The 14,904-nt window shown below is 38.1% G+C and overlaps 1 protein-coding gene across 5 annotated transcripts in view; it reads left to right on the top strand.

The window, feature by feature from the left end:
• The window catches only part of Coq3 (coenzyme Q3, methyltransferase), a 29,321-nt gene that overhangs the window by 4,593 nt on the left and 9,824 nt on the right, over positions 1-14,904 (top strand). For 3 of the 5 annotated variants that reach the window (XR_010042042.1, XM_003467417.5, XM_005002631.4), the window contains exons 2-4: positions 4,751-4,877; positions 7,557-7,709; positions 8,777-8,876. Coding sequence is in view for 4 of the 5 variants with exons in the window: in XM_003467417.5 (XP_003467465.2) it covers positions 4,751-4,877; positions 7,557-7,709; positions 8,777-8,876 (380 nt within the window). In the remaining variant the exon portion in view is untranslated. Of the gene's footprint in view, positions 1-201; positions 3,595-4,750; positions 4,878-7,556; positions 7,710-8,776; positions 8,877-14,904 lie in introns of those variants that run through there. The other 2 variants (XM_063233295.1, XM_063233294.1) reach the window with 2 other exon arrangements.

Genomic DNA, 14,904 nt, shown 5'->3' with positions numbered 1-14,904 from the left:
CGGGCGGCCGTGTCCCATCCCGAGCCCTTCTGCTCGCGCTGCTTCGTCCCGTCCCGCGCTCGGCAGCCGGTGACCCACGCGGAACGCTGTCGTTTGAAGGTCGCGCTTCCTTTGCCAGGTCAAGGAAGACACCAGCTGGTCTCATGTAGTGATGATTCATAGCATTGGTTCAGTGTTTTATTTATGTATGTCTTGTTCTTTTGTTTTCCCCCCAGAAGGAATTTAAGGCAGCTCTACTAGTTTTTGATTAATAGTTCATGCAAAAGACCGTATGGGTATGCTGAAGAGGATAACCAACTGCGTGTAACCCACGTAACAAATAATGTATGATAAGACACTAGGGGCACTAGAATTTTAAAAGGAAGGGTACTTGAAGTCTTTCAAATACAGTATTAGGATAGAAGCTGGGCAAGGTGGCAGCACACCTGTAATCTCAGCACTAAGGCTGAGGCAGGATTGCTGTGAGTTCAAGGCCAGCCTGGACCTTATAGTGAGACCTTGTCTCAGAAAACAAAAAACAGAATCATAATTGATCAGGATATAATAAGCAAAAAAAAAAGAAAGAAAATTCAACACTATACCAAGAGTTGAGAAGTTGGTGCTCTAGTGAAGAAATGTACAATCAGAGTTCAAATGCATTTCTTTGTGCTGGGTAAATGATCAGGATACCGTTTTAAAAATGTAAAGTACAAGTCTCTATATAGCATGAATTTAGAGATACAGATTTATTTGAAGATAAACAGTTTTAGCAGTGATGAACTATGATGAAGTCGGTGTTCTATCATTATCCTTTAAGTACTTTTCTCAAAAATTTTTTCAATATTTCTTTTATAATCAAATTTTAAAAACTGAAACCATTTCTAAATGTGGTAGTGGTGGTATAAGAAGGAGCTAATCTAATTTGCAACCAGGGAAACTTCCTCACTGAGAATTGTTTAGAAGGAACTGGGTCATGTTAGAGGCACTGGGAGAACCCAGAAGGCCAGCTGGAAAATTTCAAGTTTGTGGGAAACTACAGTGTCCCTGGAGAGTAAAATGTGTGGCTGGAAATTAGATAATGAGGATCAGAGAGTAGCAAGAGATGAGATGAGACTTCTTAGGCCATAAGATATTCGTAAAAAGTCACATCATCTCCCGGAGGTAGACTATCCTGAGGACTGTGGAAATTATTGAAGGAGCAGTGCAATTTGGTTTAAAGTAAAAAGAAACAACACTTGGCAGCTGTGTAGAAAGTGGGCAGAGCCAGGCAGGTCTGGGATTAAAGACATTAAATGAAGATTGCTGAAATATGGTATTAGGATAAAAGTTGCTTCACTTGTTCACTGCCTGCATGAAGCCAGTTAAGTGCTGAATAAATTACTTAAGTAAATTAAATGAAGCCTCCTCCCCTCAGTTTAAGTAACCGAAAGTATAACAAAAGAAAACATAAGAAATTGTCTTAATAAAATCTAAAAAATCTTAAGTAGTTAAGTTTAATCAAGAACATTTAATATGGTAAGAAAACCTCGTTGCTTTAGACATAAAAAACTTTTATCCTCTCAGCTATAGCCAACTTAATTATATATTATAAATTCAGTATGTCTGGGAAAAACTAGAGAAGACACATCACTGTAGAGAACTGAGGCAAATTGAGTCAGGCAGCTGATTTTACTGCGCACGCGAAGCTTTGAATCTATAGAAAGGAGTTTAGTTCTATAGCTTTGAAGCTATAGAAAGGAGTTTTGTCTAGCAATTCTCCAACACCAACAGGTCCATGTATATATATATGAAAAGGGAAAAGGGAAAAACTAATTTATTGTACACAGAAAACAATAGACTTTGTATTTATAAAACACATTTTTAAAATATTATCTTGATTGGCTAACAACCTGGATGAAAATATATGATAAACTTCAAAGACATCTTTTTTTAATTAACCAATTTAAACTAGCTCTCTGTTAAGTCATATGAACCGTAAATGTTTGGGCTAATGTAATGAATGTCTTATCTATAACCCAACTAAATAAAACACGTACCTGAAAAGTAACACATGGAAACACACATTAACTTAAGCTTATGAAAGTCTCAAAAGAGTCAGAAGTTTAAAAGAACAAAAATTAAATGGAAAGGTAAAATTAATAAAAGCTCAAAAAAATCTTCAATGAAGCACTTTCAGATATTTTAAGTAGTTATTAAAAATAGATTCTAGGACCGAGTATATAGCTCAGCAGTACAAGCACCTGCCTGGCAAAGTGCAAGGTCCTGAGTTCAATTCCCAGTAAAAAAAAAAAATTCTATAGGCAGACAAACAATGAAACATAGAATATATGAAGCAAATATTTTAAAATCACAGTACAAGGACTAGGGGTTTAGCTCAGCGGCCTAAGTGCCTGCTTGGCAAATGTGAAGTCATGAGTTAAATCCATGGTACCAAAAAAACCCCAAAAAAACAAAAAGGCTAAACATAAAATCACAGTGCACTTGTAAATGTGTTGGCCATGCTGAATTATAAAAACTCTTTCTATTTTTGGTACTGGGAATTGAACTCAGGACCTTGTGCTTGCCAGGCAAGCACTTGTGCCACTAAACTAAATCCCTGGCCCCCATAATAACCCTTTTTATAATGTTAGGTTTATAACTATAAATAGACTAGTCAGAGCTTTACCTAGGGAATAGGATAGCAGTTTTTAAGTGAACTGTTTAACAGAGGCCTTGTAATACAACACCAGTAAGAGTAAGAAGGGAGAAAGATAGGCTGTAATTGTTAGATATTAAATTGTTAGGTATAATTGTTAAGAGTTATAAATTACTATACTTACTCTAAAACTAAATTTGAGGCCTTCTCTCTTTTTATAACTATGAAAGCAAGGACATTTTAAAGACGACCCTTAATTTGATAATTTACCTTAAGCTTTGGAATAGCTGCTACCATAGTGGAGACCTCTTGGGATCCTTTGTATGAGAATTATTATTAGAAACTGCTCCTTTGATAACCACACTGTTTTTTATGCAAATGTTTGCCTCCGGGAGAACAGACCTATTAAAGGTTTGGTGTTGTAATGGACACTTTTTCGGGCAAGCACCTCCTCCATCCCACCTTTCTCCCTGTCTCTCCCTCTCCTCCCCCTCTCACTTTCTTGTAGGAGGATTAAATTTAGGTCAGTTTTTAAAGATTATAGCCCAAGGGATAAGGCAGACAGAGTTGGAAACCTGAGACCCATCGTGGGTCCTTCAGGGATACTTTCCCCAAGTGTTCCCTAGGATGATAAATCTCCATCCCAGGGAGAGGCAGAATATACTTGCTTCCTTTGGTGCATCTTCTAAACCAAGAGACACCATGGCACTGGGACCACCATTTAATTGATCAGATTGGACCATATGACCTAACAAGATACCAGTGGAGGTACAGAGACAGGGAAACTCATCCTCTTGGAGAGCTGGAAGCTGCCATCAAGATTGGAAAATCTGTGCTCTAGTCCAGTAGCCACAGATGGGCAGAAGAAGGCAGATTTACCCTGGTGGGCTGCTGCCATCAACGGCTCTGGGTCGAGAGTGGAAGAGGTCCTAAAAGAAGAGACAGTGGCCTGCTAACGAGTGATACTGGAGGCTACAGCTGTAAGTGGAAAATACGGCTTTCTGCCAGGGCCTGGCACGAACTCAGCTGAGACCCTGATGGCCTACAGCAGGAATCGTAGTCCGGAGGCCTTTGGGGCCCTGATCTGGTTTTGTTCTGTTAATGAAATCATCTGGGCTGTAACCCCTAATTCTTGGGAGAATGATAAGGTAAAAGGAATAGAAAGTGCCTAATCCAGTGATGACAAACCCTTTAGAGCTTTCAGTGATACAAACAGCCCACTGTGGCGTGCTATAGGTTCGGGGCCACTAGCCTAGTCTGACAGTGTCTTTCTTTACAAGGCGCAGCAGTTTTATCTATAGGGAAAAAGCATAAGGTTATCTAGTCAAAACAAATCAACACCAATTGTGTCTAATAAATGTAATCACATAGTTAAGTGGAGGGAAAAAGATAAATACTCAATCTGTTACCTCCTGTCAGTTTCAGTTTGCTAGATATGAAGTACAGAATTGATCTTGGGGGACCACCGGTATGACTCAGTTAATTCTGTATAAACCCGGAATCCTTTGTCTCAGGAAACTGAAGGATAAAATCACAAAGGAGTTGGGAGGGAGGGAGTTGGGAGAATATTTATTGGGAATAAGAAAACTTATGGTGTACGCCCACCACAAAAGAATCCTGAAAGCAGAATTGTCCTGAAAAGAAATTTCTGTTTTTAGTTTTTGAGGGATTTGCATGGTGGTGTCACTAGTTGTCATTCCCACCAGCACTGCGGAAGGGTTCCTGTTGTCCCACTGCTGCCCTCAGCCTCGGCAGCATTTGTTGTTTCTTTTTGAGTCCTTAACGATGGTCGTCCTTATTAGAGTAAGGTGGACGCTCAGTGTTGTTTTAACTTGCGTTTCTCTAGTGGCCATCAGTGTTTAACATTTTCTCATCTGTTTATTGCCCATTTGTACTTCTTCATCTGAGAAGTGTAAGTTCATTTTAGTTGCGCCTTTTTGACTGGATCTTTATTTTGGGGGGCCTAATTTTTTAGTTTTTATATATTCCTGATATTAGATTACTACTTTGTCTAAGGTATAACTGGTAAAAGTTTTCCCCATTTTGTAGGCTGTCCCTTTACTCTTCGTTTAGCTATATACATATCAAGCATCTCTGCTGTGTAATACTTTTCTCTATACATTAATTTTTTTTCAGTTTATTCAGATAGCCAGCTCATTTGGACTTTACAAAATAAACCATGGATTTTCAGTGAACACAGAACTGTGTGTTTCAAATCCTGTAGGATGACCTTTTCCTCTTTGAATAGAATTAAAAGTTACTGGTGAGTATATTTATTGCTTTGGCAGATATTTACATAATTATATGCAATAGTAATTGAGTAATATTTTTATGTTCCATAAACATGGTTAGTATGTAATAGCTTTTGTGGTTTGATTACCTTTTATTTGGTTAGCTTTTATTTAAATATTCTTAACTAATTTATTTTGTAATAGCTTAAATTTGGGAAATTTTAAGCCCATAAGTTGGTAGAGTAATATAGTCAACAGCCAATCCGTATCTTTCATCTAAATTCAGAGGAAAGCCTTTATTTTTGATAGGAGACTGTGTTACAGGGAGAGAGATTTTTAATTACAGTATTTGTATGACAGAACATAACCATGTGGTGCTTAAAATCGTAAGTGATCTGGAAGGCATATGACTATAAGGTAGATGCATTCTAGGAGTAAGGTTAGATCAGAGTAATGCTTTCTGTACCTGTGTTTAATAAGCCAGTGTGTAACCTTGTGAAAAATACTGCATAGCATCAGAATGAGCTCTTTTCTATGTGTGTGCTCCTGCTTACAAATGAGAACTTTGAGATTGGGTATGTCTGAAACCATTGTCACCAGAGCAACTTCCATTGTGATCTGTTGCAAATGAGTGAGCTGGGCACAGTGGTGTGTACGAGTAGTCCCAGCCACTTGGGAGGTTGAGGCAGAAGGATCAAAGGTTAATTAAAAGGTCAGCATTCTCTGGTTCAATCCTCAGTATAGGAAGGGAGGCAAGGCTGGAGGGAGGGACAGAGCCTAGGGAAAAAGAAAGGAAGCTTATTATAGATCAGTCCTTGGTTATGATGTTTTATGTTAAGCATGAAAAAAGAGACTAATATTCCTAAACTAATATTAATGTTAAAGAAAAGTGACATTTGAAGTTATTTAGCTGCTTATTTTTGCAGTATTGTTAACTGAACCCAAGGTCTTCACACTGACCCACATCCCACCCTTCCCTCTGCTTTTATAAAAATTGGAGAGAATATCTCTGTAAGTTGTTAAGTTGCCAAGCTGGCCTCAGACTTGTAATACTCTTGCCTCAGCTTCCTGGAGTGTTAGGGTTATAGCAAGAACCAACATCCCTGGGTAAATCTTAAAAGAAAGAAAACAGCAATGAATTATAGAATGCACTTTTCATATATATCTAAGAAACGCAATGTAACTTTGAATGTTACTACCTTTTCTAACTTAACTACTTTACCCAAGCAGATGTTTGAAGTACTTTTTTTGCACTGTGGCTATGATTTAGAACTCAATGTAGTGTCCTAGTTTCTATTTAGACCCTGTTTGGGCTTTTTCTTCAGATTGTTTTTTGGCAAATGTCTGTGAGCACTGGCTATATTCCAGGAACTCTACTAGTCCCTAGGAGTAAAACCGTCTTCAAGACAGTCCCTGCCTCGCCTACACGGTGCTTAGGGTCTCGTGAGGAGGCAGGTATGACCAAATTGTCATTTGATACTGTGTTGATTACTTTTCTCTCACTGCTGAGACAAAATGAAGGACAGAAAGGTTTTTTTAGCTCACAGTTTGTGGTTTCAGTCCATATTCAGCTGGCTTCAAGGCAGAGTGGCATGGTTGAGGGGCAACCATTTATGGCACTGCAGCAGATACCCAAAAATAACAAGAGCAGAAGGATGAAGCACACCTCTTTCCCTCCCTTATATTGTAAGTAGGCTACGCCTCTTGGGTGGGTATAGCACACACACCATTGAATGAGGTTGTTACAAAGGACCCTGGCCCCTTGCTGAATCACTTAAACTTTTGATCTCAAATTGACACAGTGAACAGTATCCTAGAAAGGCAAGGGCATGACCTTTATACCCCAGGATGGAGAGCTGCGGAGTTACTTTGATAAGCTTCTAGACTTCTCAAGTTCACACAGTATATCAACCATAACCGAGCCCATGAGAAAGCACAAAGTTGTGTAAGAGTTAAAACAGGGGCTGGTGACCCACTTATAAGGATCAAGAAAGAGTTTGCAGATAACATTCCATTCAAACTAAGATCTAAAGGATGAGAAAGAATGAATTAGGCATTTGGAGGAAGAGAGCGATGAGGGATACTGAAAGAATGTTCTAGGCAGAAGACAAAATCTGCAAATTGCCTGTGGAAGAACAAGCAGGACAGTGTGAAGACTCTAAAGAAGGCCTGTGTGGCTGCAGGGGAGGGAGAGCGTGGGGACAGGACAGACGGGTGAGTTTGGAGAGCAGGGAGTTGGGGACTAAATAATTCTTTTTGTTCGCTTTTTGGCCCTTTGGCTTTTTGAGAAGGATCTCTCTGTGTAGTTCAGGCTGGTCTTAAGCTCACTTTGTAGCCCAGGCTGGTCTCGGACTTGCAGTGATCCTCCTGCTTCAGCCTCTTGATTGCGAGAATTACAAGCATGCACCACCATATCTAGCTCAATAATCCTGAGCTAGATATGGTTAGCTAGATAAGCCACGCAGAGGACTTTAGTCTTTATTATTAGTATTAGATAGGAAACACAAGGCCAAATTTTATAAATGTTTTTAGTTGTAACTTATTGTAAAAATAAACTAATTTTGTTTCTCAGTGAATATATGTGAGCAGTTTATTGTCAACATTGAGCATTTATTTATCTAGAAGCAAATAACTTAGAATATTTTCGTACACCATTGTTCCATGTTACAGTTTTACCAACATGGGTATTCATGTGCTCTTTGTTTTCCTAGGCCACCTTTGACCAGACCATACAGTGCTGCCCACACCACGGTTGACAGCAGTGAGGTGAAAACCTTCCTGGCCCTGGCCCACAAGTGGTGGGATGAGGAGGGTGTCTACGCGCCGCTCCATTCTATGAACGACCTGAGGGTGCCATTCATTAGGTAGCATCCCAGAAACTCCAAGGCTCTGGTAGCAAGGCTCTTTTTAAGAATTCATCCTCGTTTTCACTTTCTCTTGGTTTATACTTAAGTTAAAAATACTACATATTAAGTTTTCTTTGGAAAGTAGGGAGAGTTTCTTTGATGCTCACTGTTTGAAACAAATAATTTTTAGTAAAATTGCCCAGTGTCTAGGCTGCTTTCATAACATTACTTGAAGCATTATTGGACATTTCAGGTTAATTAGAACTAAATTCTCATGAAAGGAAACTAAAGCATCAAGGCCATGTATAGCTACTGACCTGCTGTGACCCCATTAGCCTGCAGGCAGCTTAGGTAAAGAAATGCTGTGCTGCTGAGGCAGATGATTCAGCAGGTTGTTCTGAGACCTCATCTTCCAAGGGCTCTGGGGCTAGACTCTGAAAGCTTCTAGAGTGAAAGAAACTTTGTCTCTGTATTTGCTATGGCAGGGCTTGCATTTAAGAAAATATTTTGTACATTTATGTATTCATCAAACATTTCTAAGTAACTGATATGGAGAAGCCACTTAATTGACACAGAATATCATGCTCAGACCCTACTCTCAAGGGAGTTTCCAAGTGGGTTTTGGTGGTTCATGCAGAATCAGTACAACAAAGAAGAAATAATGACATCTTTTTAGTATCACTGAATTCGAGAATCACTGAAATACTAAGTCAGAGAAAAGCAGGAATGTTGTTTTATTAGACTAGACGGTTTGTTTCTCAAAGTTTAGGACCTGGATCAACAAAATCAGATACCAACCTTGGATTTGTCAGAAATGCACATTCTAAGACTCTGTCTGAGGAGTCAGCAATCAGTATTCTGAAAACCTTTCAGATGATTTTGATTAGTTTGAGAACTCCATTTGAACCACTGTGGCATATTTATTTAGACAACATAAAATGGACTACTACAGCAGTGCAGGCTATGGCATTTATCAAAAAATATCAGTACTCCAGCTGAAATAGGGATTGACAGTTCATCAAAATTGTATTCGCTTACAGTTGATAAAATTAATCATTTATTTTTATATTTAAAAATTTTTTAAGAGACAATCTTTTGAAAACAATGGCTAATCACCATCCTGGCAAACCTTTGTCTGGCATGAAGATTCTTGATGTTGGCTGTGGTGGTGGATTATTAACTGAAGTAAGTGATGGACAGCTTGTCTGTCATTAATGGGAAAAATATTTGACAAGGCATTTGTGCTTAACTTACCATTTGACAACTAATATTCATTATTTTAGATGAGTAATGTTGATTTAAATTGTTTTACGATTATAACCTTTTTGTTATTGTACACATAGTATATGCTTTTAAACTTTTTTTAAGAATCTAAAAATTTTAAGTTGAATGAGTACATGCTTGTAATCCCAGCACTGTAGGAAGCTGAGGCAGGAGAATCCCAAGTTTGAGCTCAACCCAATTAATTTAGCAAGTTAGCATGACCCTGTGTCAAAATTTTAAAAGAAAGGCTGGAGATATAGCTCCATGGGAATGCTCTGGGTTCAATCACCAGAATAGATAGATAGGAGATAAATAAGAATATCAAGAGTTTTTTAAAATTAAAAATAGGACATAGCAGGGGATTTAGCTCAGTGACATAAACGCCTGCCTGGCAAGTGCAAGGTCTTGAGTTTGATCCCCAGTACCAAAATAAATAAATGAATAAATAAATAAAAATAGAAAAACAGGACGTAGATCATTCAGATAGCTTCCTGTGAACTCTTCTGTCACAAGAAATTAATGAGTTCCTACTGGCTTAAATGTCATAGTAAGCTGTTCTTTTTAATTTAATCTATAAAAACCTAACAGAACTTTGCTTATTAGTAGTTGTAGAGTACTTGCAAGAGTATCATTCTTCCTGTGAGGAATATTTACTTCAGTTTATAGTAATTTGATGCCTTGCAGCTTTATATTCTGTCAGCACTGTATCATAATTAGATCTTTTCCCCCCCAAATTCATTTTATTTCAAAGAGCAAAAAATAAAATAAAACTTTAAAACACAACAATCAGGGGAAAACATGGTATGTGCATTGCACATTGACATCCCCAAATCACTCGGAGCACAAGATATCTGCATTGTCTGAAGAGTGCCAGCACAAAACTTTCTCTTCAGTGAGCTCCAATCAGTAGTACAATTCTCTTAACTGTATTACTTATATATATATATATATATATACACACACACACACACATACACACACACACGTACATACACACTTTCAGCTTCTCACAGTAGTGAGACAACACAATGTTTACACATGCATGTCTGATTTATTTCACTTATGAGTATGATCTCAAGTTATATCCATTTAACTATAAAAGTCTCAATTTGTGCTTTTATGGCTGAGTAGTACTCTATTATGTAAAAGTACCACATCTTTTTAATCCATTCCTCAGTCGATGGGCATTTGTGAACTTGTTTCCAAGTTCTGGCTGTTACAAATTGTGCTGCTATGAACACTGGTGCACATATATTTCTATGGTATGATGTTTTTAATTCTTCTGGGAAGATACCCAAAAGGGGAATACCTGGGTCAAATGGGATCTCCAATCCTAGTTTTTTTGAGGAATCTCCACACTAATTTCCACAGTGATTGCACCAGTCTACACTCCCACCAACAGGGGAGAAGGGATCCTTTTCCCCACAGCTTCTCCAACATTTGTTGTTGGATGATTTCTGGTAATAACTATTCTTTCTGGGATGAGATAGAATCTCAGTGTTGTTTTAATTGCATCTCTTTTTTTTTGTCTTTTTCCTTTTTATCAGTACTAGGGATCGAACTCACGACTGCCTGCTTGCAAGGCAGGCGCTTATGCCACTGAGCTAAATCCCCAGCCCCTTAATTGCATCTCTTGAGTGACTAGTGATATTAAACATTTTTCATATATTTATTTGCTCTTTGTATTTCTTCATCTGAGAAGTGTGTGTTCATCTCAGATGCCCATTTTCTGATTGGGTCTTTGAATATGGTTATTAAATCTAGAAGTCTTTCAGTGGAGTTTTTGGGGTCTTCTATGTATAAAGTATCATGTCATCTGCAAATAGTGCTAATTTAACTTCTTCCTTTCCTGTTCTTATTCCTTTTACTTCTCTTTCTACTTGTTCTGGCTAACATTTCCAGAACTGTAATCAGTAGGTGTGGTGATAATGGACATCCTTGTCTTTTTCCTGAGAAAGTGAAAGCTTTAATATGATATTGGCTGTTGGTTTGTCTTAAATTTTAGAGTGAAAGTTTCAGTTTTTGTCCATTTAGTATGATGTTGGCTATTGGTTTGTCATAGATGACTTGTATCAGATTGAGATAGAAACCATCTATTCAGATTTTCTATAGGGTTTTTATCATGAACAAATGTTGGACTTTATCAAAAGCTTTTTCTGCATCTATTGAAATGATCATGATTTTCATCTTTGGCTCTGTTGATGTGGTGTATTAGATTTATTGATTTGCATATGTTGAACCATCCTTGCATCCCTGGGATAAATCCCACTTGGTAATGATGTATAATCTTCTTGATGATTTTTTGCATTCTATTTGCCAGTATCTTATTGAGAATCTTTGTATCAAATGTTCATTAGTGAGACTGGCCTATAGTTCTCCTTTTTGGTTGGGTCTTTCTCTGGTTTTGGTATCAGTAATACTTGACCACAGGAATGAGTTAGGGAGGATTGCTTCATTTTCAGCTTCATTAGAGAGTTTGAAGAGCACTAGTGTTAAATCTTCTCCACATTTCTTTTCCTTTTTTTTTTTTTTTTTTTTTTGGTCTTTTTCCTTTTTATCGGTACCCGGGATCGAACTCACGACTGCCTGCTTGCAAGGCAGGTGCTTATGCCGCTGAGCTAAATCCCCAGCCCTTCTCCACATTTCTTATAGAATTCAACTGTGAATCCATCAGGACCTGGGTTTTTTTTGTTGTTGGTGGTGGTGTTTTTAATTACTTTTTCAATTTCAGTAACTGATACTAGATTATTCAAAATTTTTTATCTTCTTGCTTCAGCTTTGATAATTTATGTTTCTAGGATTCTGTCCATTTCCTCTGCTTTCAGCCTATGTGAGTAAAAATTTTCAAAGTAGGTATTCATACTCTTCTGAATTCCCACAGGATCTGTAGTAAGTTTTCGTTTCTCATTCCTTATTGCATGTATTTGATTTTTTTCTTTCTTTTTATTGGTAAGGTTTACTGGGGGTTTATCAGTTTTGTTTATTTTATCAAAGAACCAAGTATTTGACTCAATAATTCTTTGTGTTGTTGTCTTAGTCTCTATTGCGTTAATTTCTGCTCTGATCTTTATAATTCCCTCCCTTCTATGAGCTTTGGGCTTGACTTGCTGTTGTTTTTCTAGGAGCTTGAGGTGCAGCATTAGGTTTATTTGTGCTCATTCTGTTTTCTTGATGTGACAGTTCATTGCTATATATTTCCCTCTGAGGACTGCTTTCATTACATCCTACAGTTTTGGTGTGTTATATGTGCATTGTCATTGGATTGCAGATACTGTTTAATTTTTTCTTTAATTTCCTCTGTAACCCATTGGTTGTTCAGGAGGGTGTCGTTTAATCATGTGTTTATGTAGGTTTTGCAGTTTCTTTTGTCATTAATTTCCAGTTTCAGTGCACTGTGGTCAGATAATATTCATGGGATAATTTGAGTTCCTTTGCATTATTTAAGCATGTTCTATGGGCTGATATATGGCCTATTTTAGAGAATGTCCCGTGTGCAGCTAAAAAGAGTGTGTATTTTGATGTTGTTGGGTGGAATACTCTGTAAACATCTAGTAAGTCCATTTGTTCATAGGTTTGGTTGAGTTCTGTTATTTCTTTGCTGACTTTTTGTCTAGTTGATCTATCTCTTTGTGACAATGAATATTAAGGTCCCCTGTTAGAACTGTGTTATTGCACATTTGGTTTTTCATGTCTATTAGTCTTTGTTTTATATAGTGAGTGTTTCTGTATTTCATGCATATATATTTAATTGTTATCTCTTTCTCTTGAATTTTTATCCTAACAAGTATGTAGTAATCTTTTTAATCTCCTCTGGTAATTTCTGAAGTTCACATTGTCTACAAACAGAATAGCTACCTCTGCTTTTTTCTGGGTTCCAGTGACATGAAATACTGTTTTCCATCCTTTGACTTTAAGTCTGTGAGTTTCCTTTTGAGCCAGCTATGTTTCTTGTATATAGTATATTGTTGGGTCCTTTTTCTTCATCCATTCTGTCAACTTTTTTCTTTTAATTGGTGAATTGAGGGCATTTACATTGATGGTTATAACAGGTATGTACTGGTTTAATTTTGTCGTGTTATTTTCCCATTGTTGGGTCCCTGTTTTTCCTCCTTGTTTAATTGCTGGCCCTCCCTGGTCCTCTCTTTCTGCTGTTGTTCCGGGGATTGTGATCATTTTTGTGTCTCTCTAGTATGTCTTTCAGTAAGTCTTCTTTCTAGGATTGGTTTGGTGCACGTGAATTTCTTCAGTTGTTCTTTGTCATGGAAGCATTTTATTTTTCCATTAATTTTCAAAGAAAAAATTGATGTCAGTTTGGGCTGAAAGTTGTTCTCTTTCAGGCTTGAAATGCTTTACCCCAAGCTCATCTTGATTTGAGGGTTTGTGATGAGAAGACTGCCATGATTCTAACAGGCTTTCCTTGTGTTAGAGTCTTTTTTCTCTAACAGCTTTTAGCATTCTGTTTTAATGCTGAATTTCAGGGATCTTGATTATTATATGCTGGGGTGTAGATTTATTTTGGTTATGACTGTTTGGCATTCTACATGCCGCACTTATCTGCATATTAGATTCTTTTCCCATGTTTGGGAAATTTTCTGCTATTACTTTTGTGAATAGTTTTTTTGTGTGTGTTATTTTCATTTACACATACTGTTTTTCTTTGCATTATTTTGAATCTGTTGAATTGTTATTTCATGATCTCTTGTTACTTTTAAAAGTTCTTTCCTTTCCTGATTGCGAATTATGATTCTGTCTTTAAGGTCTAAAAGTCTATCTTCAGTTTCATTCAGGTGGTTTTACCAGCTCTCAGTGGAATTTTTAATTTCCTGAATATCTCATTGAATTTGTTTCATAAATTCTATTTCTTTCCTATATCATTTTTAAATGATTTGCTTGATTTTCCCATGCTCTTGTATGTTTTTATCTCTGTCTTCTCTAGCTGTGTTGAGCAACTCCTTTATTAAGGTTGTCATTTGTTTTTTTATGAGAGACTGTTTCTAATCTAATCTAATTCAAAGCTCATGAATTTGTCTCTTTATTTCACTTGTTATCTTTTCAGAAACTTCAGGTGTATGCCTTCCAGTGTCCCCTATGTTGATATCTCCTGTATTTGTTTCTGAGGGACTGGGCATTTGACATGATATTTTGCTTTTTTGTTTTGTCATTTTGACCTTGAGTTAATATTCTGGCCTTTTTGATCCTGCGAGTCTCCACTGTCCATCTTGTGTGTGTTAGGGTCCTCCCGTGTGGCTGATATTCACACAATTGCTGTGTCCTACAGTGTAGGGGAGGGGCCAGTGACCTGGATTCCTTCTGCAGGGCCTGTTGTTTGAGCCCTATATTCTTCACAGGTTGGGTAACCCAGGAGTATTGTTGCAAACCAACCATTATCTCCTGTTGCTACTGTGGCTTCAGGCAGTTCCAGGCCACCAGATCTACCTGTGTATAGTGTGCACTCTAGCAGGACCCTACTCTGTCACCAGAGGTCTCTTAGACCCTTTCCCATTCCTCCAGGTAGGGGTGACCTCATCAGCCTGTCCACCAACCCACTTGGGATTCTCTGTATGGAAAAGGGACTCACCCACACTCTTGCCGGCTCGCCAAGGTCCTACATTTGGGAAGAGGGTTTGCTGAGGCTCCTGAGGTCCTCTACTTGAGAGGGAAACTCACCACACTGTCACAGGCCCTCTGAGGTTCTCTCTGTAGCAGGAAGGGTTACCAAGGCTTCCACCAGCCCACCAAGCTAATACCACCAAGCAGGTGGTAGAAAGGGTCACTGATGGTCCATGGGCTGCTAAGGTCTATTGGGTAGGGGAGAATAGTGGTCCACAAGCCCATCAGCTGCTGAGGTGCAGAAGTGCAGCTGAGGCTCCCCTCAGCCACTGAAGTCGTCTGGGTATGGCGGAAGAGCATTTGATGATCCTGTCAGCTGCTGAGGTGCAGGGGAAGGGCA

The sequence above is a fragment of the Cavia porcellus genome, unplaced genomic scaffold, assembly GCF_034190915.1.
Source record: "Cavia porcellus strain 051 isolate PalLab524CR breed Dunkin Hartley unplaced genomic scaffold, mCavPor4.1 scaffold_22, whole genome shotgun sequence".
NCBI lineage: Eukaryota > Metazoa > Chordata > Mammalia > Rodentia > Caviidae > Cavia > Cavia porcellus.
This window is presented reverse-complemented; position numbering and strand designations above follow the sequence as displayed.